At 54.7% G+C, this 27,524-nt stretch overlaps 1 protein-coding gene and 1 non-coding gene across 2 annotated transcripts in view; one reads left to right on the forward strand and one right to left on the reverse strand.

Annotated features, from left to right (window-relative positions):
• The window catches only part of MPPED1 (metallophosphoesterase domain containing 1), a 68,195-nt gene extending 41,251 nt beyond the window's left edge, over positions 1-26,944 (forward strand). The window contains exons 4-6 of the mRNA XM_086403188.1: positions 19,855-19,970; positions 21,730-21,843; positions 24,610-26,944. Of these exons, the coding sequence (XP_086259314.1) occupies positions 19,855-19,970; positions 21,730-21,843; positions 24,610-24,728 (349 nt within the window). The 3' untranslated portion in view covers positions 24,729-26,944. The remainder of the gene's footprint in view (positions 1-19,854; positions 19,971-21,729; positions 21,844-24,609) is intronic.
• On the reverse strand, positions 5,559-5,630 carry TRNAC-GCA (transfer RNA cysteine (anticodon GCA)). The gene has a single exon. It is a non-coding gene; the product is annotated as a tRNA-Cys (tRNA).
• Positions 26,945-27,524: the final 580 nt, after the last annotated feature.

Raw genomic sequence — 27,524 nt, forward strand, 5'->3', positions numbered from 1 at the left:
GAGGAGGATACAAGGAAGGAGAGACCTCAGGGGCTTGAAAGAGTGGCTTGATCATGGAAGGGTCTCTGGAGGGGATGGTGTGACCAGAGCCACATAGGAGGAAAGGGGCATTCCCAGGCGTGGAGGGTGACAGGGCCTGAGGCTGTGCCATCAGCCAGAGCAGCGCACTTAGGGAGCTGATGGGCGATCCAGGGGACACGGGGTCTGTCCGGGTGCAGAGTCTTCAGGGAGAGCAGCTGCCAACTGAGAGTAGCCAGGAAGCCTGGGCTGCCCCCACTGATGTGGCAGGTGACCCCTGCTGCCTGGATGCTGCGGGTGGGTTTAGGACATGGTCCCACCCTGCCAAGGCTCCCTCAAGGGGCTGGGGTGAGATGCCGGGCTGTCCTTGAGCCCCTAGAGGTGCCTGCGTTCACCTCCCCAGTCCTCATCATGTACAGGGTCTCCACAAACCCTCCCGGGAGCCTATGGGATCCCAGACAAGGTCTGGTATGGCACTCAGGTGTGATGAGCTCGGGGCCAAGGCTGGGAGACGAGGTGGCCGAGTCAGGCCGTGAGAGCTCAGACCAGAAGGGGAGGTGTGTTTAGGCTAAAAAGCAGAAGGAGGTGGCTGTCGGAGGAGGAACTGGGGTAAATGGAGGCCTGGAGGTGATGGGAGGACCGGAGTGTGAGGTGCAGGTGGGGAGGCGGGGAGATGAGGGTCAAGGGTCCGGAGGGTCAGGTGTCAGCCCGGGCACTCTGGGCTGGATCTCTTTGCCCAGTGGTCTCCCACAGCCTGTCTCCTCTGCACACTCACGTACCCATACACAAACACACATTTTTTTTTTAAACTTGTATTCCTTAGAAGTTAACAGCATGGCTTTGAGACCAAACTGCCTGGGCTCAACTCTTGGCCTCACTTCCTATGGGCTGTGTGACCCTGGGCGAGTCGCTTAACCTCTCCTTGCCTCTGCAAAATGGAAATAACGGGCACCTCCCATGGAGAGTGGTTGTAAAGCTGTCAGGAGGGTTCAGCTGAGCCGAGTGGCTGCACCAAGCTTTCCATGGACAGAGACACCATTCTTGTTCTTTGCTGTGTGGAGCCGCCCCCCCTTCCCCTCCTGCCCCCTCCCCAGAGCCCAGCGTGTGGGATGGAGCACGGCAGGGCCAGGGGGCAGCAGGCGTCACTCAGTGTCCTTCCTGTCCCACCCAGAGCAGCTTGATGCAGCCCCACAGCTGGGCTCCAAAGAACCCCTTTGACAGCCAGCTCCCCAGGCTCCTGGCCAGGCTGCCAGGCCAGCCCTGTGGCCTCTCTGCCAGCTCGAGGCCACGTGCTAGAGCTGCTGAGGCCTGGATGAGGCTGCTGTCGGCCTTGCTGGGGTCTGGCTGCAGCATGCTCCAGCTGCCCCTGGTCTCTGCTTTGCCTTTTGTGACCCCAGAACCAGCAGCTGTGGACCTCAAGTTGCAGGTCCCCTGGAGCCTGAAAGGGGTGAGCATCTTCTCCTTGACCCTTACCTTTCTTCCTAGCTGGGTGCACACCTCCCTCCACCCCATGCCTTGGCGGGCCCAGCCCCAGGCTGCGGGAGTGGGAGGGGCTGCAGGACAGAGAAGGGACCTCGCGCAGGGCTTGGTGAGATCCAGGAGGGCTCCCTGTGGGAGGGGGTATTTGAAGGAGGCATGGTGTTTCTGTAATGGCATCACTGACTCAATGGACATGAGTTTGAGTAACTCTGGGAGTTGGTGATGGACAGGGAGGCCTGGCGTGCTGCAGTCTACGGGGTCACAGAGAGTCAGACACGACTGAGCAACTGAACGGAACTGAATTGGTGTTTCTGTGGGCTGAGGAGGTGGGAAGGAGCCACTGTTACGTGCTGGGCCCTGTCAGACTCTTCTTGGGCTGCTGTTGGTTCATAGCCCTTGACACAGACAGAGGGCTAAAGGGCATCTCATCTGCATTCCAAGACGCAGGCCAGGAGCTGGCATTCCATGCAGCAACCCCAGGTTCCCTTGGGCCCTGTCTGGGGCTGGGAGCAGGAGAGATGTGGGCTCCTGTGCTGGGGAAGTCTCCCTGAGTTTCTTTGCGTGAACCAGTTGTTTGCATCTGCTTTCGGGCATCATGGAGTTAATCCTGACTTCCCGCTGCCACCTTACCCCCCTGGGACTTGCGTGCCTGGGAAGGCGGGCCCCTGCCACCATGCCCGCTGGCATCTCAGCTACAGTCGTGGTTGGGCAGTGGAGTGGTGAGGGAAGGGCTGTTCAAACTGCGGCTTATCACCACTTCTTCGCTGTGTGACTCTGGGCAAGTACCTTAGCCTCTCTGGTCCATCTGTCTAGGAAAATGATCCTAACTCCCTTATAGGGAGGCTGTGAGGTCTGTGCGGACCCGTCCAGATGGAGGCTATGCCCAGAGTGAGGCCTTGAAGGTTGATTGTGTTTGTTACTGCTGCGGTGGAGACCAGGACAGAGGGAGCTATGTTCCTGCTAGTACTTCAGCAGCCCTCAGGGGAGGGCCAGGCTTGCAATCACTTCATTTAATGCAAGGGCAGGTAGAGGCCCAGGTGAGGATGCAGCTTGCCCAGGCCCCCGGTGGGTGGTTCTCCTGACTCTCTGTCTGCTCCATGTTGGAGGCCCCTTTATGAAGACCTACTGTGCGCCAGGCATGGAACAACATGCTCTTTGTGTGTTCCTGGGTTCTCTGAACAGCCTCAGGACGCACCTCACACCTGCCTTGTTGGCCCGTGCGAACACTGAGATCTGGGGATCAGAGTGACGTTCTCATGATCAGTTCATTCATTGATCAGGTGATTGCCCTGGGGGTGTGCCATGAGCCAGGCACACACAGCTCCTGCAGTCACAGGCTTTTCATGCTCGTGGGAGGCATGTCAACCACCAACTCCTTGATTCAACAAAAGTCGCGAGGAGCTCTAGGGGCTGGGGTTGGGGAAGGCTCCCCACGGGAGAGCCATAGGTACAGGCAGCTCTGTACCTATGTGGCAGGATGTGGCAGGCAGAGGGAACAGCCCTGGTGAGGGCCAGACAGAGGGCCGTGGGCACACTGGGGTGGAGTGTGGCTTCCAGGGTCTCGGAGAGAGCAGACGCCAGAGGCTGGGCCGTCGGGTGGGCTGGCGGCTGCCGTGGTGGGTGGTGGCCTCCCCCTGGGCTCCCGGTACTCTTTCTGCCTGTAGCCAGTGTCCTGAGCCCCTGGGGACCTGGCACGTTACATCCAAGGCCTGGAAGGGACACTCGTGTGCTCGTGTGTGCTGGGCTGGTGCTTAGTCACGCTTGTACCTTGGGCCCAGACACACAGGGCCATCCCCACTGTCCCGACTCTCACTCCTCGTCTGACCTCAGCATGTCGCGTCTCTGAGCCTCTGTCTCCCTTCTGAGCGAGGGGGCCCTAGCATCTTCTCTGTGCCGCCCTGGGTGAAGCGCACGGTGGAGGGGCAGTGAGCAGTCCCCAGAGGGGGTTCCCGGCCAGAGAGCCTCGTGGCCTGGCTGCTGACTCTGCCTGATTCCAGGGCAGGGGGTCTGTGTGCCGCCCCCTCCAACTGTCTGTCGAGGGAGAGGCAGGGTGAGCTCGCCCCCAGTGCCAGCCACCTGGGCACAGGCCGCTTGGAGGGGGCAGACAGCAAAGCTGATGGTGATTATTATTAAATTCAGATGTTCCGGGTTTTCCTTTTCTTTTTCCTGTGCCCTTAACATGTTGACTACCATGTGGAAGACAAGCGACTTTAGCAGCATCATAACACCAGCAGGCAGGGATCAGGGATCAAATAAACTGGTAGCCCTGAGTAGCCTAATATCGATGGCATCTGGGGTGTGTGGGCAAAGCTGCCCGGGGCTGAGGGGCAGACCTAGTCTGTGTTGTCCGAGGAGGCAGATCAGGGACAAGAGGCAGTCTCATCAGTGTGGGAAATCTATCCCACAGGTGAGAGCCCAGAGGGGAGGCAGTATGGCTTTGCTGAGTGGTGAGCTGCCTGCTACAAGGGGCATGCAAGCAGAGATACACTGTGGTTGGGCCTGGTGTCCTCCCAACCTCTCCCCTTCCTAGAGGGCCACCATTTCTCTGCCTGAGGCTGATGATTCCCTGTAGGTGGAGGGATGCACCAGCCAGCTCTCGGGGAGGTCCTTTTGGTGCTGGACTTGGGAGGTCAGGAGTGGGACCGGGCTGGCCTTGATATTGAAAACTCACCGAAGTCAGCCGGGAGGAGGAAGCAGACAGAAAACTCACAGTTATCACGACTGGCCTTTCCTTTAAGGACGACCAACCGGAGATGCTCTGCTTGGGAGACCAGTGGGTCAGACTTGAGCGGTTCCACTTCTTGTCCGACACACACTTGGAGGCCCACAGTGGCCGTCGGGTGCCTGGCCCCCTGCGGGGGAGAGGGCCCAAGAATGGATCCAGCCTGGCTCTTCCCCCCACGACAGGGCACCATTAGCAACCCCACTTTGCAGGATGGTCAGAGGCAGAGAGAGAAAAATGTTTTAATCTGAGTATGCCCTCTGCAATATTTTAAATGTCAAAATGGAAGTGTTTTTGCTCAGTCATGTCTGACTCTTTGAGACTCTGTGGACTGTAGCCCACCTGGCTCCTCTGTCTGTGGGATTTCCCAGGCAAGGATACTGGAGTGGGTAGCCATGCCCTTCTCCAGGGCATCTTCCAGACCCAGGAAACGAACCCAGGTCTCCTGCATTGCAGGCAGGTTCTTTACCATCTGAGCCACCAAAATGTACTTACACTAAAAAAAAAAACTATATATTGTTTGCCTGAAATTTAAATTTAATGGGGAGATCTTCTGGCCACCCTAATCCTGAGATAGCTGGATTCTGCTTGCTTTTTGAATGTTGTAAAAATGGGCTCATGTGCTGTACCATGCCTGCTTTTTTGACTCAATGTTATATTTTTAAAATTCCTCCAGGCCATCATGTGCAGCTGTGCTTGGGTCTTTTTTCCTTGCTGTGTAGGATTTCACCGTATGAATATTTCATGACTTATTTATCCATTCTACAAATAGGCCCCTTATAAATAATATTACTGTGAACATCCTACATGTATCTTGGTGCACAGAGAGAGATACTCTTGAATGAGGATGCCCCCCCAACACACACCTAGGAATGGGGTGGTCAGGAGAGCCTCCGCATAGCTCTTCAGTGGAGGCCAAGAGGCACAGTCACTTGTCCCGCCCCTCTGTGAGCACTTTGTGCGACTTGTAAGTTGTGCCCATCTGGCGGCTGGGTTGGTATCACTATGTGGTCTTCACTTGCGTTCCCTTGATGACCTGTGAGGCTGAGAATCTTGGCCACTTAGCTTTCTTCTTTTGTGATGGGCTCAGGTCTTCTGCCCGTTTAAAAACCCCATGGACCATGGCCTGCCAGGCTCCTCTGCCCATGGGATTCTCCAGGCGAGAATGCAGGAGTGGGCTGCCACGACCAGAAGGTCTTCATTTTGGTGCAAAGTGAAGTCGCTCAGTCGTGTCTGACCCTTTGCGACCCCATGGACTGTAACCTAGCAGGCTCCTCCGTCCATAGAATTTTCCAGGCAAGAGTGCTGGAGTGGGTGGCCATTTCCTTCCCAGGGGATCTTCCCGACCCAGGGATCGAACCTGGGCCTCCTGCATTGCAGGCAGACGCTCTACCATCTGAGCCACCTGGGAAGCAGCCTAAGCAGTCACAGGTCTGTGTTTTTCTTTGTGGCTAGCGCTTTCTGTGTCCTATTTAAGAAAGCCCTCCCTTGAAGTCATGAATGTGTTTCCACATCATCTGAGATCTTCACGGTTTAGCCTTTTCTGTTTAGGTGTTAGCTCCACTGGCTGTGATCGCGCTGATGGCGTGAGGTAGGGATCCCATTTGGGGATTTTCCGCGTGGCCTGGCACGCATATGGAGTTCGTCCTTCCCGGCTGCTCCATGTTGCCCTTCTCACCCGACAGGCGGGGAGCTGTGTCCGGGCTGTCTCTAGCCCCTTCAGTCCACTTGGCTCCAGGACCACACTGTCTTAATTACTCTGGCAACCGATTTCTTTCAAGTCTCTTTTCCTGACCAGAATAGTTGAAGCTCCAGGAAAGCAGGGACCTGTCTTCCGGGGGGCAGGGCAGGGTGGTGTCATATCACCACATCCTCCGTCCAGCCCAGTATGGGAGGGATGAAGGTCTCCCTGGGAGCCACAGGCTTGTGTGGCCACCCTCCCAGGGCACCGTGACTTTCTAGAAGTCATGTCTGGTCTCCTCAGATGCAGACTGGGCATTGGGCACTGAGCCTTGGCCCAGAGCAGCTGAGAGGAAGGGAGCGGGAACCAAGCGCAGAAGAAGAGGAAGAGCTCAGCTGTTACAAAATCCTAAGTGTTAGAAAAAAAAAATTCCGTATACATACCGTATTCATTTATGGGTTTTGGATGCATTTTTTGTTCTCATTTAACTGAAAACGGCCTTGATTTTTTTTTTTTAAGGAGTGAGAGAGGGAGTGAAGTTGGCACGCAGCTAGTCCATCTGGTCTAATTACGTCTGGTATTTTGAAAGAAGGCATCTACACCAGCTGAGACAGGAAACTTTGAGAAGTGGCGGCCGGGCCACTGCTGGGCGTCTGGGCTGGGATCCTGCTCGGTGGCTTGGAGGCCTGGCTGCCTGCGGGCACGGCAGGGCCTGGGGGCAGCTGAAGGCTGAGGGGTCCAGCGCTGTGCAAACCGCCAGCATGAGCGGTGACCTCGGGTCAGGTCTTGGCTTCTGGGAAATGACAGCGGGCAGTCCCCTTGTGCAGGGGTGTTCTTAGGAGTCAGGTCTTTGGCGTAAGATGCTTGGCACACACGGGAGTCCCACCCACCCCCAAACCTTTCCAGCTACGGCCTCGACTGCCCAGAATGGGGGCTGGGGGAGGTTGTCTACCTACAGCCTGTGTGGTCCTGGGCGAGGTGGTGGTGGACTCCAGTCTGAGCTCCCGCTTCTCTGTGTGCACGGAGCAGGCCCGGTACAGGGTGGGGTGGGCAGACAGGAGCTCAGCTGCCAGGGAATTTAAAGCCTGTGCCCCGAAGCTGCTGATGAGACAATAACATAGTTACTGTTCATACCACTGAGTTGACCAGAGGCTCTCTACCTGTAGCTGCTCCAGCGGCTCAAGCCTTTACCACCAGGAGGAGGTCTGACCCTTGTCCCCATTATATAGCTGAGAAGACTGAGGCCCACGAGGTGAAGTGACTGGCTGAAGGTCCCACAGTAACTGAGAGTCCCGCTGGGCCTGCCCAGAACTGAGGACAGAGAGGTCGCTAAAATAAAATGCTTTCTAAAAGACTTGATGAAATACATCTTTTAGAGAAAAAAGAATAGAGGATGAAATTATGAGCTCCTAACTTTTCCCTTGCTTCTCAGCACCTCTTACCAGCATGTGGTCAAAGTCCTGGGAAGGCTGGGTCAGTGGGGCAGGATCCTGGGTGGGGCGGGGACCTGAGGCAGCCCGCACTGCCCCTGCGGGCCAGAGGCCGGTGGGCGACCACAGTGAGGCCAGCGTGGACTGCTGCGCCCCTGGCTGGGCTCCTGACCCTTGGTCCTCCTGGCTCGGAGTGAGGAGTGGCTGGGTCTGGGACTCGACTCCAACCACCTACAACCCTTTGCTCTTTTGCTATTAAGAAAATCTTTTAAATCTTAAAAAAATACTGATTTTTCAGGCTCTGCAATAATTCTCCAAGTTGTTTGGGGTGTTGTAATTTGAGGTTGCCTGTTTTTGTTCTGGCTTCCCAGGTGGCTCAGCTGTTAAGACGCCACCTGCAATGCAGAAGATGTGGGTTCGATCCTTGGGTTGGAAAGATCCCCTGGAGGAGGGCATGGCAACCCACTCCAGTATTCTTGCCAGGAGAATCCCATGGACAGAGGAGCCTGGTTGGGCTACAGTCCACGGGGTCACAAAGAGTCGGACATGACCGGGCAACTGAGCGAACGAGCACGCTTATGTTCTGCAAGGCTGTATCAGGGGGTCCTGGGAAGCCTGACTTGGGGGTGCCCGCAGAGAGGATGTCTGCAACAGCCTGTGGGTGCACATAGCCAGGGACTGCTTTCCAGTCCTTTCCTGGCCTAGTTTTGGCGGCGTGCAGGTTCACCACCTGCGGAAGCCTGGGTCGGGGGATCCAGGGGAAGCATCCTCTCCCTGGTGGGGGCATCTGCTTTTCCCAGAAGCCTTCTCAGGGCCAGCTTTGCGGTCACAGCACGGCCGTGAAGACCCACATTCCCGGCTTCAGAGGCTGGAGGTCCTGGGGCATTTAAGCCATGCTTGTTACACTCCACCCTGCATTTCTAGACGGTTTCAGCATGGGCCGTGGGCGTGGTCTGTTGAGACAAGAGAGGCCAAGGCTCTTAGTCCCCTTCGGTACCTGCAACCCTCATTCCGCAGACTTCCCAAGAGCTGCTCCACAGTTCCCTCACTCTGCCAGGCACTCCCCACAGGACAAGGCAGGACTGTTCTTATCCCTGTTTTGAGGGGGAGGGTGAGGCCAGGCGTGGGGGAGTCAAGTGACAGGTCCAGGATCTCAGCCATAGGCAGGAACTGGACTTGGGTGACTCCGGGGGTCGCCAGCCCTGACCTGCTTCATCAGCTGTGGTTTCCCAGCCTGTCCCCTGGCACATTCTTCCTGTAGCCCCTGTTAGGCTTCTGAACCAGTCGGGGCTGGCCTTCGGGGTCCCAGGTTCCTGGCCCCGTCAGTGGTGCTTCAGAGCCCTGTCCCAGGGCCCTGCCCGGGTGCCCCGAGTGAGGCCCCTGGAGCTGCTGGTTGGAGCATCGCAGAATCTTGGTTCATCCCTCTTTCCCCTGCCTGGAGCCCAAATCAAATTTGGAACAGCCCATGTCTGTTCAAGGGAAGCTGGGAAGCCTGCCTCTCAGGCTGACCACAAGCCCCACCTGAGCTGTGGTGCCCCGCGTGCCTCCTTGGTCAGTCCTGTGATGGCAACATGACAGACTTGGGAGGGTCCCCCAGGGACGAGCAGTGTCCTCCACCAGCGATCAGTTCCCTCTCCTTCCTCCGCCGGAACTTACACTTGTCATATACACCACTGGCGGTTGATGAGTTTTTTTAGAATAATTTTTATGTATTTGGCTGTGCTGGGTATTTGTTGCTGCGTGGGCTTTTCTCTGGTTGCAGAGAGCAGGGTGCACGGACTCTGGGGTGCACGGATCAGTAGTTGTGGCATGTGGCTTGTGAGCTCTAGAGCACAGGCTCAGTAGCTGTGATGCAGGGGCTTGGTTGCTCTGGGGCATGTGGGGTCTTCCTGGCTCGGGGATTAAACCTGTGTCTCCTGCGTTGACAGGCAGAGTCTTTGCCACCAGGGAGGTCCTGATCGACAAGTTTGGCTGGAGGAAGAAATTCCTCACCTTCTGGCCCCACGCTGTGCTGCCTCTGGGTGCGTGCACACACATGCACACACTAACACACACACAGGACCCCCACACTGCACAGGCAGCACGCACGCACACCACACAACACATACACACGTACATGTACACACACAGGGCCCCCACACCACACATGCAGTACACACGCACACACACATGTACACACATACACAGCCGTACACACACACAGGGGCCTCACACCACACCTGCAGTACAGACACACACATGTACCCATTGTCTGTCTCCCATATGCTTCCTCTCACACATGTGCACACATGTATGTACCCATACACACGCACACAGAGGTCCCCACACCACACGTGCAGTACAGACACTCACATGCACACACTCTCTCCCTCTCCCATACGCTTTCTCTCGCACACGTGCATTCCGTCTTCTCACACATGCACTCCTGCACACAGATACTCTCTTCTCTCACACACAGGACTCTCTTCTGCTCTGCCTTGACTGTCCTTATCTTTCCTGATTTCACAGTGTTTTCTTTATAGAAGGGCCCCTCAACACACACACACACGCACACTCTTCTACACGAGATTAATGTTTGAACGCGTCGTCTGCCTTCTTCCCGCCGCAGAGTCCCAGCCAGACAGAAGATGAATGACTCTGAGTGTGGAAGGGTGGGGAAAATTAATTAGCAATGACAAAAGACCCCATTTTGGGTTCACTCACCTCGCTGCTGACTTGCCGTAAATGGGCGTCAGGCGCGGAGTGTGACTGACAGGCCCGCTCCCGCTGGCCCCACCGCAGGGTGGGTGGCAGTGTCTCCCCCAGGCCCCCTCAACTCGCCAGCCTGGGAGATGCAGAGAAGGAGCCAGGCATGCCTGTCTCCCTCAGAGCCGGGACCTCCCTGGGAGACGGGGAAACCTGTGGATTGAGGAGTCAGCTGGAACTGGCTCGGGAGACCCGGGCATGTCACCCCATCTGAGCCTCGGTTTCCCCTTACTGCAGATGGAGCACAGACTCGCTGGGGTGCCGAGAGGGTCCCAGGACACACGTGGACCAGTGACAGGCGTCATCCTCACCTGAGAGGCAGGGGGCCGTGGCCGGCTCCCTGGAAGTGGCCCCAGAAAACCGGGCCTTTGGGGGACAGGGTGCTGGGGCAGGAAGGGTAGACGGGGATCAGGATGCATGGTGGGCCTGGAGTGGACCTGTTCCACTCGTCTTGCTTGAGCTTGTCTTGTCTTGTCAGGCTTGTCTGAGCTCAGGGGTGGCCTCTGCGGTGAAAGGTCCCTGCAGGTCCCTGCAGCCTTCCTCCTGTAGGAGGAGAGGCGCAAGTGGAAGCCCACCTGTCCTGCGGGAGCGGGCACTGTGAGAGGCTCTTCCCTTCCATCTGCAGGGCAGCCGCCCAGGCCCTCACCTGGGGAACAGGCTGCCTTGGGAGGCAGGGACGGTCCCCCGAGGGAGGGGAGTCGGGAGAAGCCAAAGATGTGAGCATCGCCTCTGAGGTCCCCTCTGTGAAATGGGCACGCAGTTCCCCTAGGCAGGTTGTGGCAGTGGGAGGGAGAATGGGAAGCTCAGCAGATGGTGAGAGTTCTGTTTCTGGTCCTGGTAGGGGGTCTCAGGGCTTCAGGACTTCCAGGGGCTCTGGGGAGGATCCTATCGGGAGGATGCGGGGAGAAGAGGGTTCATGCTAAGTTCTTCCCACCTGCCTGTCTGCCAGGCAGAGCACCTGTCAGTTCGTTCCATCATTCATTCATGCATACCTGGTGCAAGCCCTCCCTGACATCTGCCTAGACCCAGCCATCTTTTGGGGCAGGAAGGACTCAGGGATGGTTGACCTGGGCCTGCTCAGAAGGAGCCAGTGCAAGGGCGCTCAGAGCAGGAAGGGTTACCTGTGCTCGGAGATGGAGGTTATCAGGGGAAGCTTCCTGGAGGAGGTGGCCTTTGACTCAGGTCTTAATAAATCACGGGTCATGGGTTCCGAGGAGAGGCTGGGAAGGGCGTTTCAGATGGCTGGAACAGTACGAGCCAAAACCCAGAGGTGGGGAGAGGCTGGGCTGGGTTCAGGAAGCAGAGGATCGTTGTGGCTGGTGGGTGGTGAGCTCACTGAGGAGTCTGAGCCAGACAGTCCAGAAGGTAGGCTGGGGCAGAGCCCAAGGGCCCTGTGTGCCAGGCCACGCAGTCCAGGCTTGCCCTGGAGGTGATGGGGAGCCGTGAAAGGTTCAGGAGTAGAAGTCACAGGGTGTATGAGAGGCGTGTCTTCTCTCTGCAGCCAGGCTCAGAGAAGGGGAGCAGACAGGGGACACTCAAGAGTTGTTCAGAGGGACAGGCAGCAGTCGTCATGCAAGAAGGCGCCCAGGGGGATCCTGTCTGGGTCAGCGGCCCACTGGGCACCGGATGCAGGAGCCAGCAGCCCTGGTCCAGGCCCTCTGGCCTCCTGTGTGTGCTCAGACACACCGCTTGGCCTCTCTGTGGCATTGTCTCCTCACCTCTCAAGTGGGGGCCTCCCGAGAGCTCTGTCCTGGGGACTGACTGAGCTAAGGTGTGAGCGTGGCTGGGAAAGTGGGGTCCCAGACGGCAGGACTCCTGGTGCTGCGGTCGTGGGTCTGGGGTGGAGGCGCAGCGCCCAGCTCTGGAGTCCGCAGTCCGGATTGGAGTCCTAGCCATTGCCACTTGGTTCCCAGGTAACCTTGCGCAAATCTCAGAACCTCTCTGAACCTCAGATTTTGCATCTGTAATGAGGCCGTGATGGTGGTTGCGTCCCGGGATGGGTGTGAGGACTGGGGGCTCGTGGACAGTCTTTGGAGCTTGGCCTGTGCGGGTGTCACTTCAGTGACCTCTTGGCATCCTCCAGTAAGGGGGCCCCTCCCCTGCCCTCTGCTCTCAGGCATTGTGCCCTGGTCTAGGTGTACCGCCGGGCCCAGCTGTACCTGGGGCACCCTGGACCTCCTCCGCCCCACACCCCAGCATCCCCGGGAGATGGGGTGGCTGATTAAATGGCCCCCGGTACATCCCCTTCCCAGAGGCATGCGCCTTACCTGGGGAGATGGAAAAACCAGAGCAGGGAAGGCTGTGTTTTCTACAGACAAGTATCGCCTCCCTCCCGCCTGCTGTTAGGGAACCCAGAATTCACACTTCAGGGGGAAACCGTTTAATGATTGGCCACGAGGAGGTCATTTATATTGGCTAAGCGGGCCTAATTAGATGGGATTCGAAGGTTACCATAAGCGCACAAAAAAGCTGTTAAGGGGTTAACCTCTGAGAGATTACATTGTATTCAGCGCTCTGTTAAAGTTTGAATTAATTTTTCCCATGGGTTTGTTCACATTCTAATTTTCAACTAAATGAGACATCTGTTTCAGAAAAGGAAAATTTGCTCTGGTTGTCATGGCAACTATCATTCTGTAAGAAAATTATTCCAATGGTTACTTTAGAACAGAAAGACAGAAATTCAGGACATAAAGCCGCCTGCCATTGCTCAGTCGGAATTCTGATCCGCCTGAGCTCCTTGGGGTCTGTGATGTGTCTTGGATGGTGGGTGGACATTGGGGTTCCTGGCCCTGGGGGCAGTCAGGCTGTGGGTCCGGGCAAGACGCCAGCTGTGTTGGGGCCAGAAACCATGGCCCTGGCAGCACCAGGGTCTCAGGAACACTTGTGGGTCTCAGACCACAGCTGCCCCCAGGGTGGATGGGGGATTCTGGAGCTTGGCTGCTTGGATGACAGTCCCTGAGAGCCCCTGCCTGCCTTGTCCTATGTCTGGAACCCCGGGCAGCCTTGAACTTCATCTCTGACCCCAAAAGTCCCCGCTGGACCAGGAGAGGGGGTCAAATGACCAGACGAGGATGCTGGGGGAATCTGGGCCAACTTCACTGTCAGTAAGGGCAAGGGCCACCCCCTGCCCTTTGGCTTCTCTTCCCATGGCATAAACCTGGATGGATGTCATGTATGCGTGGCTTTTCTAGACCCTGGGGAGTGTGGTCACCCTGAAGAGTCGGTCTCTCCTGCTGCTCTGGCCCCCACTTCCAGCCTCCCTTGGGAAAGGCCCGCTAACAGCCTGCAGACCCCCTGAGGAACATCTCTGGACGGTCCCTTGTATGACTTGACTCTCTGCTCCCCTCAGATTTCAGTCAAGGCCAGAACATGCCCATTTCCCAGTGACAGGGCCCCTGGATATCTGGAGGTTTGTTTTCGTGGTGGTGGTACTTTCGTTCTCTTAAATGTCCTCCCTCCCACCGTGTCTCCTTGCCCTCTGTGTCAGCCAGTGGGGCACAGCATCAAGCAGGAAGGAGCCCCTCTAATGGGTAAGATCTGGGGCACAGGCGTCCTTATCCCAGTTTACACACATACAGAGTCTGGGAGCATCCTGCCCTGGGGCAGAGGTGGAATGTCTGATGCCAACTTGGGTGCCCTTGGGCAGATGTCTTGGGCATCCCTGGGGGTGGGGTGGATTCCAGCTTCCCAGGATTATGAGGGCACGTGTTTCCAAGAACCATCTCTGGGGAAATGCCACCCCCAGACGCAGGCTCTTGGGTGCTGGAAGGGAAGGCGGAGTAGGCAGGGGCTCGTGTGGGTGGGCTCCCGGGAGGCCTGTGGGGCCTCTGATATGTTGCTGAGTGTCTTTTCCAACAAGCTGCTCCTGCCGCGACTCATGGGAACGAGCAGACGTCTTCTCTCCATACTGATGAGGTCTCGTTCCCCTCTTGTAAATATTTGATTAGGGTTTTTGAAAAATGGATGCTGTGTTTGCAAGGCAGCACCAGAAGGGCGTTGCTCCTTTTCCTGTAAGCTGATGGGCTGTGGGCTTCCAGGGGACCACCGGGCTTGGCTTTAGCAGCAGTTTCCAGGCTGCTGCAGCCTCCCCTGCAGGGACCCTTTCTCGGCTCAGCCAAAGTGGGGCTTTGAGGGCGCCCAGAGTCTGCAGACTTCAGAATGGCAGAGCTGTGAGCTCTATGTTAGGGCTGTCAACCGTTTTTGACCAGGAACTGTGGTAGGAAAAGCATTTGTCTTTTTTACTTTGTGACTCAGTACACCCTTATGTGGGTGTCTATTTAAATACAAATATATTTAACTGAAGTGTCCCTTCCCTGCTATGCTGTACTCTGATGTTTTCTATTCTTTTTTCCTTTTCTTTTTCTTTCTTTCTTTTTTTTTTTTTTAATGTGGTTTGACCCTTCAAAACGCAGTTTGAAAAGCCCTGCCCTAGGCTAAAGGTTTTTCATCTAGGTTCCATGAGTGGGTTTCAGAAAGGGTTTTTCATGATAGAGATTGTGATGGTAGTGGTGATGGTGGTGGTGGTGGTGATGATGGTTATGATGGTGGTGATGGTGGTGGTGGTGGTGATGATGGTTATGATGGTGGTGATGGTGGTGGTGGTGATGGAGAGGATGGCAGTTGAAAAGCCTTGGACCAGGCCCTGTTGTAAGCACTTTACCTGGATTAATTGTTTTCAAAGCTGTATTGAGGCAAATGGTGTTATTATGCCATTTTACAGGGGGGATAATTGAGACATAGAGACATTCAGCCACTTGCCCAAGGTCACATAGGTAATTAGAGGTGGACACATTCTAACCCAGGTCTATATGATCCCAAGATTCCCTCTAGTTCAGTTCAGTCGCTCAGTTGTGTCTGACTCTTCGACCCCGTGAACTGCAGCACGCCAGACCTCCCTGAAAGTGAAAGTGAAGTCACTCAGTTGTGTCTGATTCTTTGCGACCCCATGGACTGTAGCCTAACAGGCTCCTCCATCCATGGGATTTTCCAGGCAAGAGTCCTGGAGTGGGTTGCCATTTCCTTCTCCAGAGATCTTCCCAACCCAGGGATTGAACCCAGGTCTCCCTCATTGTAGGCAGACGCTTTACCATCTGAGCCACCAGGGAAGTCCTAACCATCCATCAACAACTGCCCGAGTCCACCCAAACCCATGTCCATCGAGTCGGTGATGCCATCAACCGTCTCATCCTCTGTTGTCCCCTTCTCCTCCTGCCTCAATCTTTCCCAGCATCAGGGTCTTTTCAAATGAATCAGCTCTTCGCATCAGGTGGCCAAAGTATTGAAGTTTCAGCTTCAACATCAGTCCTTCCAATGAACATCCAGGACTGATCTCCTTTAGGATGGGCTGGTTGGATCTCCTTGCAGTCCAAGGGACTCTCAAGAGTCTTCTCCAACACCACAGTTCAAAAGCATCAATTCTTTGGTGCTCAGCTTTCTTTATCCAACTCTCACATCCATACGTGACTACTGGAAAAACCATAGCCTTGACTAGATGGACCTTTGTTGACAAAGTAATGTCTCTGCTTTTTAATATGCTATCTAGGTTGATCATAACTTTCCTTCCAAGTAGTAAGTGTCTTTTAATTTTATGGATTCAATCACCATCTGCAGTGATTTTGGAGCTCCAAAAAATAAAGTCAGCCACTGTTTCCCCTGTTTCCCCATCTATTTGCCATGAAGTGATGGGACCGGATGCCATGATCTTAGTTTTCTGAATGTTGAGCTTTAAGCCAACTTTTTCACTCTCCTCTTTCACTTTCATCAAGAGGCTCTTTAGTTCTTCACTTTCTGCCATAAGGAGGGTATCATCTGCATGTATGAGGTTATTGATATTTCTCCCGGCAATCTTGATTCCAGCTTGTGCTTCCTCCAGCCCAGCGTTTCTCATGATGTACTCTGCATATAAGTTAAATAAGCAGGGTGACAATATATAGCCTTGACGTACTCCTTTTCCTACTTGGAACCAGTCTGTTGTTCCATGTCCAGTTCTAACTGTTGCTTCCTGACCTGCATACAAATTTCTCAAGAGGCAGATCAGGTGGTCTGGTATTCCCATCTCTTTCAGAATTTTCCACAGTTTATTGTGATCCACACAGTCAAAGGCTTTGGCATAGTCAATAAAGCAGAAATAGATGTTTTTCTGAAACTCTGATTTTTTTCTGATTCCCTCCAAGTTGGGTGTAAAATCGCGTATGTGTCGGGAGGGGGTGTTTTTCTGCAGAGATAACCCTCAGCTTTCTGCAGACATGCTAAAGCAGGCCTGGGTCAGGTATGCCTCAGGGAGGAGGCACCTTCTGAGGGGACTTTCCCCAGTGCTGCCCACCTCACTGCCTTCCCCAGCCCCAGGCACCTGGTCACATCACATGGAGGGCACGTCCTGAGGTTGGGGATCCCTTGGGACAGCCCAGACCTGGGGGTGCAGACAGCTCTCCGTGCCCGCCCTTACTGTCTATTTCTCTCTGACAGGCCCCACGGGCAGATCCCCAGGTCCCTACCTATACGGGTGGTTCCTCTGGTACCCACTCATGGCTAGGTGTCCAGGAACCCCATCCCCCTGCCCCAAGAACAAGGCAGGAGGCACAAGTCACCCTCAAGATCAAAACTTAGCCTGGTGGGGGCTTGGGGAGATGGTAGCCTGGCGTGTGCTGCTTGCTTTTAGTAGTAAGTTTGTCTGGGTGGTACCTGGGGGCTTTCATTCCAAATGGAGGATCATATCCAGCCTTGAGGTTTTGGCTGCAATCCCAAGACAACAGAAAGAGTTCTGTTTGACATCCTGTTCACAAGCTCACTCATTCATCCAGGCTCTCTCTCTCAACACCAGTCATTGAACAAACATCTGCCCCTCCCCTGGGCAGGTGCTGGGCATTTGGGGTGAGAGGGAAGATGGAGGAGACAGGGCTTTGAAGGAGAAACGTGACCCAGTGTCCCAGGCAGGGGTCATGGGTGAGCAAAGGCTGGCGGCAGAAGGGAATCCCACAAGTGTCTGAAATGGGAAAAGACCTTTGCCCCCAAAAGGCCATTGTGGCCGCTCATCTTCCTCCTTCACAGGCCTACGTTCCAGGATTTGACACTGCAGGCTCAAAGGCAACGGGGAGAGGGGGTCAGTTCTGGGTTTCAGAATGACTTCTACACTGACCACGGTGTGACCCTGGGGACCTCCCTTCCTCTCTCGCTGAACCTCAGTCTTGTCCAGAACCTACCATGGTGGGACTAAATCAGTTCTCAAATGCTGTCCCCTGGAACCCCCAGGGTTCCATAGAGGTGCACTGGGCGGCTGCCAACAAGGCAGAGGCAATGGGCCAATAGCCAGGGATGTCAGCCTCCCCCAGGGGTGCTCACGGGCCATGAGGGGGATTTTAGTGGCAGCTCTGGGCACATGAGAGGCTTTGAATGTGAAAGCCCAGCCCCACGACCAACTTGTGTAGAGTATGCGGCCAATGGTGGGGAGGTGCCCAGCCTGGAGGTCTTTGCACCTGGGCCCAGATCCCTGAGCCAGCTCACTTCTCTGAGCCTCTGGTTCCTCATCTGAAAAATGGGAATAATCCTAGCCCTTAATTCACTGGGTTCTTGTAAGAGTTAGGTGAACCCTTTCCTGTGATGTAATCAGATTGTTGTTGTTCAGTCACTGAGTCGTTTCTGACTCTTTGTAACCCCATGAACTGCAGCATGCCAGGCTTCCCTGTCCTTCACTATCTCCTGGAGTCTGCTCAAATTCATGGTCATTGAGTTGATGGTGCCATCCAACCATCTCATCCTCTGTCGCCCCATTCTCCTCCTGCCCTCAATCTTTCTCAGCATCAGGGTCTTTTCCAGTGAGTTAGCTGTTTGCATCAGGTGGCCAAAGTATTGGAGCTTCAGCTTCAGCATCAGTTCTTCCAATGAATATTCAAGGTTGATTTCCTTTAGGAATAACTGGCACCTGGCAAAAAGTAGGTGTGCAGGGAATGCTGGTGACAATTTTTGCTCTCTACTCCGTGGCTCTCAGTCTCCTCATCCATAAAACAGGAAGAAAGAGACCTGTCTGCTCACCTTGTTGCAGGTGTGAAGGTCCCTAGGGTGGCCGATGAGGAGGTGATGGTGGTGATGGTGATTAGTTTCCTAGGACTGCAGAACTAATTATCACAAACCACAAAGCTTAAAACAACAGGCGTCAATTCTGCCCAACTCTGGAGACTGGTGGCCTGAAATCCAGGTGTCACCGAGGTTAGTTCTTACAGAGGGGACTGAGGGAAGATCTGTTCCCTGTCACTCTCCCAGCTTCTGGTGGTTGCTGGAAGCCTGGGGGTTCCTTGACTGGTAGACAATCACTCCGGTCTGTGCAGCCACTGCACATGGCCCTTACGCTGAGTGTCTGTGTTTTCTGAGGACACCAGTCACTGGATTAGGACCGCTCTAATCAGGTATGACCTCACCTTTATTATGTTGCAAAGACCCTACTTCTAAATAAGGTCACATTCACAGGTATTGGGTTCATGCTTCCACATATATTAGTATTTTGGGGGAGACACAATTGGACCCCCAATGGTGATGATAGTAATGATGATGGTGGTGGTGGTGGTGGTGATGACGATGGGGTGAAGGTGGTGGTGGTGGTGGTGATGGTGACGACGATGATGGTGACTTTGTAGATGCTAAAGGCTGTGTTAATTTGGGGATCTCATAGTGACTTAGCCCTAAGAGCTGACTCTTAGTTGGGATACTTTCATTGTCAATGAAAACCCAGTTCAGATGGCCTTCTATTGGCCCACGTAACTGGGAAGTGCAGGGGTGTGGTGGGTGTCAGGTGCAGTTTGATCCAGCTGCTGCCCTGGAGCATGTGTTCCAGCCATCTCCCTTTAGGACAGTGTAATAGGTGCTGACAACTCCCAGGGTAAGAAGCTCACTGGTTGATATGCAGGTGTGACAGCATTCCTTCTCTCATCACTGAAGCAAACATCTGGAGTTGCCTCCAACTGGAAGGGTTAAGGTCACATGCTCACCCTGTGGGATGGGGAATGGCTTGCATTGGTCCGTCTAGGGCTGGGATGGGCAACAGGTTGGAATTCTGTTCATTGGTCTCTGTCCACCTGGCCCTGACCTTGATGTTGAGGGTGGACTCAGCACTGTGGAGCCCCTGCTGGGAGCTTCAGGGTGGGGACAGGAATGAGCATTCCTACCTGGGACCTTCTGTCTCTTGCTGGGGGCCCCACTGGCCCCAGATGTGGGAAGGATGATGGATGAGCATTTTCCCACCGTGGGGACAGGTGAGAGTATTCTCTGGATTTGCTTAGAAGGGCTTAGAGCAAGAGAGGTCTTTGGCAGAAGATTTTTTTTTTTTTTAACTTTCACTTAAAAAAATTACATGACTATTTGGTTGACCCAAAAATTTGTTTTTTCTATAACATATTATGGCCAACCCAATAATATTCTTCATCATAGAAAAAAGATGATTTTGTTTTTTTAGTAGTGAAGCCAGAAGGAAAAGGTGCGTCAGGGGCCTTCCCTGGTATTTCAGTGGTTAAGAATCCGAGCTTCCTCTGCAGGGGGCATGTGTTCGATCCCTAGTTTTCGAACTAAGATCCTAAGTGAGACAAAGCCAAAAAAAAAAAAAAAAGCCAAACAAGACTGGTCACTACCTGGGCAACAGTCTGGATGAATTCGCACCTTGAATCCCCATCCAGGTGGACACCTCCTGGGTGTGAGGTGCTGGGTATCTGACTGGTTCGGATGGCCACCTTTCCTGACTCTCATTGCCCCCACTCTCGGTGGCCAGCTCTGAACCCCCTGCTCTTCTCCTACAGGCAGCCCTGGTTTTACGGCTGGGGTTTTAACCTCCCACGTGGCCAAGCGCTGCTTGAGAAATGGAACCTCATTCCCGAAGGCGTGGATGTCCTGATAACCCACGGACCGCCGCTGGGTAAGACTCACCTGCCCCCACCTCGGGCGCTTGGCCCCGGATGCCCGCTCGTGCTGGGAGGACACAGGACTCTGGTGCTGAGGCCGGGGCCGCTGGGGCTGTCCAGGGAGCTGCCAAAGGGTGCTGGGGCACCAGTCACCCCGCTGTCGCTCTCATTTCCTGAGCACCTACTGCGTGCTGGGGGCTCCACGTGTTACCTCCTGGACTGCTCACAGCCAGGTGGTGAGGTCAGACTCAGCTGCCCCTTTCACACAGGTGGACACCGTGGAGCTCAGGGGTGTCAAAGACCTGAGTCCTGGGGGCTGAATACCACAAGGTCACTCCCAGCAGGCCCCATCCTCTGCACCCCTCACCCCGGGAGACCACCCACCCCAGCAGTCTCCAGCTTTCCTCCCAGCCCCCACGGCCCCCACTTCGGTCCCAGCTGATGACACCACTTGTCATCCCAGATGGGAAGGTTGTCAGGTGAGGCCCAGCGCAGCCCCAGAGTCCCTCACTCTGATACCTGTTCTGGGGGAAGCTGTCCTGAGCACCTATGTGTGCCAGACGACCAGCCAACACCCTTGGGTGCCTCCCTCCACCCTCACAAAATGTTCCCCATTTCCAAATGGAGAGAACCTGGAGGCCCAGGGCCCTGACATGGTTTAGGCACGACAACGTGGCTTGTAGTGGGGCTCTGGAGCAGGTTTCTTACTTTCTCCCTCCTCTCTCTGTCTCCTTCTTCCCTACTTTCCACCTCCCTATCCATTCCCCTACTGGCATCTTTTGAGTTCGTGCCTCACCACATCTGCTTCACACACAACACACAACCCCTGCTCTGGGGGTTGCCTGTGTACTCAGCCCAGCCCAGTTGTTAAACGAATTGTTGAATATGGCACAGAGAGGTTAAGTGACTTGTCCAAGGTCACACAGCCTGGGACTTAAACCCAAGGGTCTGCTCCAAGCCTACTTTCCTCCCACTTCCTGCCTCTCCCCTTCTCTTCCTCCTCTCTCTCTCTCTCCTCTCTAAGTCAGGTCCACTGCAGCCTGTGTGATTCTTTGCAGGATCCGTCTTCCCCTCCCCAGCAGTTTTAGAAACCTGTTTCTCCCGCCCAAGCAGAGAAGGGGCTGAGCTGAGCCCTCGTTGTCCGCTTGGAGTAATCAATTACTCTTCGTTTGTGTAGCCATGTGAGGCTAATAAGCCGCCACCATATGGGCAGCTCCGGGAGGCTGGCCGTGCGAGCAGACGCAGACGTGGGCACGTGCGTGAGGCTGCAGTGGATAAAGAGGGTGTTTTCCTGATTTTGTGATGTTTGTTTAGAAAGTTTCCGACCTGCAAATTCTGCTCCCGGACTCCTCCCTGCTGCTGGCTCACCTTGGGCCTCACCTGTCCCTCTCAGGCCTCAGTTGGCTTCTTTCTGCAATGGGTGGATGCCAGCCTTGAGGCCACTTTGAGCACGAATGGTCTGGAGGCTCTCAGCTATGGAGCCGTCTTCCCTACCCCACCTCCGCCCTGTGCTGCCTGGCACACTTGGGCTCTTATAAGTGTGTTCTCTGTGAGGCCCTGCAGGAGGAGCAGGGGACGAGGGAGGTGTGGGAGGCCACAGGCCCTAGGAGGTGCACGCTGGAGCCAGGCTTCCCTCCCTGAGGCTTGGGCAGGGCAGGGTGGGTCCAGGACTGCCGTGTCCCTGAGACTGCAGAGCTGCGACCTGGGCTTTGCGGGGCCAGGGCCGGGCCTGCCTGGGCCCCGTCACTACCCTCCCTCTCTCTCCCCTGCCAGGCTTCCTGGACTGGGTCCCCAAGAAGATGCAGCGGGTGGGCTGCGTGGAGCTGCTCAACACGGTGCAGAGGCGCGTCCAGCCGCGGCTGCACGTCTTCGGCCACATCCACGAAGGTCAGCGAGGGCGGGGGCCGTACACGTGGTTGTTGTTATTGTTCAGTCGCTCCGTCGTGTCTGACTCTTTGTGACCCCATGGCCTGCAGCACGCCAGGCCTCCCTGTCCTTCACTTAGCTCCTGGAGTTTGCTCAAAGTCATGTCCATCAAGTTGGTGATGCCATCCAGCCATCTCATCCTCTGTTATCCCCTTCTCCTCCCGCCTTCAATCTTTCCCAGCATTAGGGTCTTTTCCAGTGAATCGGCTCTTCCCATCAGGTGCCCAAAGTAGTGGAGCTTCAGCTTCAGCATTAGTCCTTTCAATGAGTATTCAGGGTTGATTTCCTTTAGGATGGACTGGTTTGATCACACGCTGGTGGGGGAAGTGCACCTCACTGGCTTCTCAGGGGGGCCCTCTTGGCTCCCTTGAACCCGGTCACCTCTTCCCTGGCCAGTGGGAAATAGCCCACCACCTACATACACTTTGTATCTACATATGCCTGTCTACACGCTGGCTGTCAGTTACCTATTGCTGAAGTGTTTCATCATAGGAAGATGAGGGCAAAGTCTGGCAAGACTCAGGGGTAAGTTTTACTTCCTAGAGCCCTGCAACTCTGCCGTGCCTCTAGCCTGAGAAGTCTTCAGAGATAGCAGGGGGCTTTCTGGAGGAGGGGACATTTGGATGTGACCTAGAGAAGGATTGCATTTGGGGGTACACTGTGAGCTGTCTACAGGGCTGGAAGCCTGTCTTCCTGTTTATGTCTCTATGGCCTGGCATACAGTAGGTGCTTAATGAATGTGGAGGGCTCCCTGCCTACCTGAGGGGCTCTAGCGGCACTTCTCCTCCCAGTGTCCCCACCCAAGACAGACATGAGGTTCTGCCTTCTGTCCTGGGGCAGGACCGCTTGCTGTGTCCACATGGCTGGAGTTGGGGGGTGTCCATATCATCTCAGGCAGTGGGCAGGGTGGCTGTGAAGGTGACTGGCAATGTTGGTGGCTGCAGTCCTGACTGCCGCCCTGTCCCTGTCCTGGCCTGTCACTGCCCAGGATCTGAAAGGTCATGGGAGAGATGGATGGCGCATGTGCTGCAGGATAATAATAACGCCTGTCGCTTTCTGTAGTCCCACTGTGGACATGTAAGACCACGCCCTGCATGATTGTACAAGCAAAATGCAGGCTCCAAAGAACTCGTAACCTGTGCAGAGGAGGGGAAGTGTCCCTTTTGGTGCGGAGGTGATCTGAGCTGAAGGTTGAAGAGGATTCTGACAAGTAGATGTGGTGGGAAGAGGGTATGATGAGGACAGAGGTGTGGAGAAGAAAGTACGTGACAATGGCGGTGATGGTGACCAGGGTGGAAGTGGGGAGGATGGTGATGTTGATGGTAGTGATGATGATGGTGGTGGTGCTTGTGGTGTTGAGGTGACAGCGATAGTAGTGATGATAGAAGTGGAGATGATGGTGGTGGTGGTGGTGATGGAGATGGTGGTGGTGATGGTTCTGATAATGACAGTGATGGTGATGGTGGTGGTGATGATGGAGATTATGATGGTAGTGGTGGTGATGGTGGTGATGGTGGTAGTGGTATTGAGGTGACAGCGATAGTAGTGATGATAGAAGTGGAGATGATGGTGGTGGTGGTGGTGATGGTGGTGGCGGTGGTGATGATGGAGATGATGGTGGTGGTGATGGTTCTGATAATGACAGTGATGGTGATGGTGGTGGTGATGATGGAGATGATGATGTTGGTGGTGGTGATAGTGGTGATGGTGGTAGTGGTATTGATAGTGATGATGGTAGTATTGATAATAGAAGTGGTGATGGTAATGATGGTGGTGTTGGTGATGATGGTTCTGATAATGACAGTGATGGTGTTGGTGATGGAGATTATGATGGTGGTGGTGGTGGTGGTGGTGGTAGTGATGATGGTAGTGTTGATAATAGAAGTGGAGATGATGGTGGTGGTTGTGGTGATGGTAGTGATGATGGTAGTATCGATAGCAGGAGTGGAGATGATGATGGTGGTGATGGTGGTGGTGATGATGATGGTGATGGTGTTGGTGATGCTGATAATGGTGGTGGTGATGATGGTTCTGATAATGACAGTGATGGTGACGATGGTGGTGGTGATGAAGATAATGATGGTGGTGGTGGCTGTGGTCTTGGTAGTGATGATGGTAGTATCGATAGCAGAAGTGGAGATGATGATGGTGGTGGTGGTGGTGGTGATGATGATGATGGTGGTGGTGGTGGTGATGCTGATAATGGTGTTGGTGATGATGGTTCTGATAATGACAGTGATGGTGATGGAGATAATGATGGTGGTGGTGGCTGTGGTCTTGGTAGTGATGATGGTAGTGTTGATAATAGAAGTGGAGATGGTGGTGATGGTGCTGGTGGTGGTGGTGCTGATAATGGTGTTGGTGATGATGGTTCTGATAATGACAGTGATGGTGACGATGGTGGTGGTGGCTGTGGTCTTGGTAGTGATGATGGTAGTATCGATAGCAGAAGTGGAGATGATGGTGGTGGTGGTGGTGGTGCTGTTGATGATGTCAGTGATGATGTCTCGACACGCACTTTCCAGGCACCGGGCTGAACACGTGGATTATTATGTCATTTGCTGCTCACAGCAGGTCGGGAGGAGTTTCTTGCTAATACTCGCCCCAGACATCTTTAGCCTCCTGCGGCTAAGTGTCCTCTGACTACCACACCCGCCAGACCACCGTCAATTGCTCTGGGTCCTGGTGTCGATGCTCAGCCCTGACCACTGTGTGCTTACTTTCTAGGGTACGGAGTCATGGCAGATGGGACGACCACCTATGTGAATGCCTCTGTGTGCACCGTGAACTACCAGCCCGTGAACCCACCCATAGTCATCGACCTCCCCACCCCCCGGAACTCTTGACTGCCCCCACGGCCCCAGCCCTTCCCACCACATCAGCTCCATACGCCTGGCCGAGAGCACGGACCCCCAGCCGCCCTTCCTTCCCTGCACACAGCCTGTCCAGCTCCGGGAACAGCCCAGCCGACAGGCTGAGGCCTTGGAATGAAGAAAATCACCCCTGACTCTGTCCCTGGAGTCGGGACCCGCGGGCTGTTGGGGGCTCCACACTCATCGCTGATTTCTGCGTGTCCCTTCCATGTGTTCCTTGTTAAAGGACCTACTATGCTCGCAGCCGCGTCCTGCTTGGGACGTGACGGAGTCTTCATCTGCTCAGTTGGACGCCCTCGTAGGTTTGGGAAGCTGCTGCTCTTGGACGGATTCTGAAGTTCTGGCACAAAATCTCCCTCTCACTGAGGGTCTGAGTGGCTGCACGCCTCAGGGTTGGGAGGTGGATGGGTGGGGTGTCGCAGTCTGAGTGCGGGCAGCCCTTCCGCTTCTCCCAGGCCTCTGAGGGAGCGATCAGGGACGTCTCAGGAATCGGGCTGCGTCTGGCCAGGCCACCCAGCCGTCGGCTTCTTGCGGTCCCGTGTTTTCTTCCTGTGGGCATTTTTGCTGATGTGAATGATGGCCTGAGCATCCTGGACACCTGCTTGGAGCCTGGACTTGGTGGGGTGGAGAGGGGTTGGTTCTGTAGAATGAGCTTGTTGAAGACCCAGGACTGGGCCGGAGGATCCCCACGTGCTGGACACCCCTGGTCCCCTGGGGTGTGCCGAGCTCTGCAGAACCCAGAAGCTGGGGGGTCCATGGGCCGAGGCAGCGCTGCGCCCTGTGCGCCCGTGGGGATGTGGACACACTCATCCTTGCACCCCTCTTAACCTAGTGAGGTGAACCTCGGGGCTCCCACTGCTGTCCTCGGATGTGTTCTGGCCCCCGGTGGGATTTCCCTCGCCCCTTGGGTTCTGTCTCCCCTGCCCTTGGCTGAGATGGCTGAATGGTTCACAGTTGTGGTACCGGGTAGCAGCTGCCCCCTAATGGGAACACGGCCCAGAGTCAGAGTCGGGACTGGACTCCCGCAGTTCCACCAGGGGGACTTCAAGGACTGCAGCGTTGGGCTGAGTCTCTCTGATGGACAGAGAACCAGCCAGGCCTGCTTGGGGTGAGGCCGGCGAGGCCGAACTGGCATGGGCAGCATTAGATTCTTTATTTAAAATTTAGGTATTCTGTTTATCATAGATTTTTTCTCCCCTGCATTAATTTTGGTTTTTAAAAACACTGCATTAAAATAGTATCATTGATTTGGATCACCGAGTTTTTTGGTGCCCTCTTCAATTGTGTGTCCGAGAGGAGGGCCCTGCCTGCCTCCTCTTCATCCCAGGCCTGGGAACCAGCATTTAACGAGCCCTTTGCAGATGTGATCCCATTTCCAGCGCTCCTGCAAGGTGGGTACTGCTGGCCCTGTTTTAGAGATGAAGTGATTGAGGTCAGAGAGGTGAGGCAACTAGCCTGAGGGTGCACAGCTCAAAAGAGGCAGAGGCAGGGTTTGAACCTTGGTCTCTGGCTTCACAGCCTCCTGCTCTGCCAGCACCCGAAGCTCTGCCCCTACAAGGCGATGCAGGACTCAAGGCTCTTTTTCTTTAAGGATCCTGTTCAGCACCTGTCGGGTTCGTTTCTCACGGAAAGCCCCTGGAGCCCTGGAGGACTTGGATCTCTGAGCCCAGGGTCCCAGGAGACCGTGATTCCTTCCCTATGAGAATGGGGCTCCCATAGGGTGAAGGACCCATCCAGGGAGCCCAGGAGCAGCAGCATGCTGGCCGGGGCCAGCTTTACTCTGCAGCCTGCAGGGCTTCAGGAGTCCTGTTCAACCCACGTGGTTCCTGGTAGCCGGGGATGTTTACAGGGTCTCTGGGGGCACCTCAGACGCACGGCGTGTGTGTGCTTAAATGGGTGGCAATGACTCCAGACTCTTCCGATCGCCTCTACTGAATTTCTATGCGGACCAAGAACTATAAACTTAAAAAAAAAATTCTTTTTCCTAAGGTATCTTCAGAATATGGTGTATTTTTATGTGGAAAATAAAAGTTATGAAGGCAGCTGTTACTTTAAAAGAAAAATTCATTAAAAGTCCTTGAGGTATGAAAGATGATGGCGTGCTCCTCAATCATTTTGGCATAACTTGATTGTGGCTGTAATTTTTTTTTGTCAAGCATGTCAGACAATAAAGTCTTTGTAAAAAGAAAGAGAAGTCCACTTGGTGTCTCTTCCTCTGTCTCTGGGTGTTGTGTGGGGCCTGTGGGGGAGGAGAGGTGTCCTCCCGGCCAAGTCCTGGGCTGAGTTCAGAGGCCGAAGACCTTCTGTGTGCCAGCGACTAGCATCCTTCTGCTGGCTCTGGCTTCCCTCAGAGGTGGTTGGCACGTGCACTTCTGTGCCCTGTCATGTTCACATAGCTCGAGCATCTGGTCCTCCCCCAAACAGTATTTCAAGGTGGCCTTAGCTTTGGCCTCTTCCCGGAAGCAGCAAGTTCCAATCCAGCCCTTGTCAAACTCAGGGTCCAAGTGTTGCCCAGGAAAAGCTCTGGCAGATATAATGACTACAGTTCTAAAGCTCCCTAGCTGTAGGAGTTCTGCCATTTTCATCTGTCCATCCGTCCATTGATCTATCCATCCATCTATCTATCCACTATCTAACACCATCCATCTATCCATCCGTCTATCCATCCATCCATCCATCCATCTCACCACCATCCATTTACCCACCCATCCATCCATCTAACCAGCATCCATTTATTCATCCATCAATCTAAACACCATCCATTTATCC

The sequence above is a fragment of the Bos grunniens genome, chromosome 5, assembly GCF_055505025.1.
Source record: "Bos grunniens cultivar Pamir isolate PY7600 chromosome 5, Bosgru_T2T1.0, whole genome shotgun sequence".
In the NCBI taxonomy this organism is placed as follows: Eukaryota; Metazoa; Chordata; class Mammalia; order Artiodactyla; family Bovidae; genus Bos; species Bos grunniens.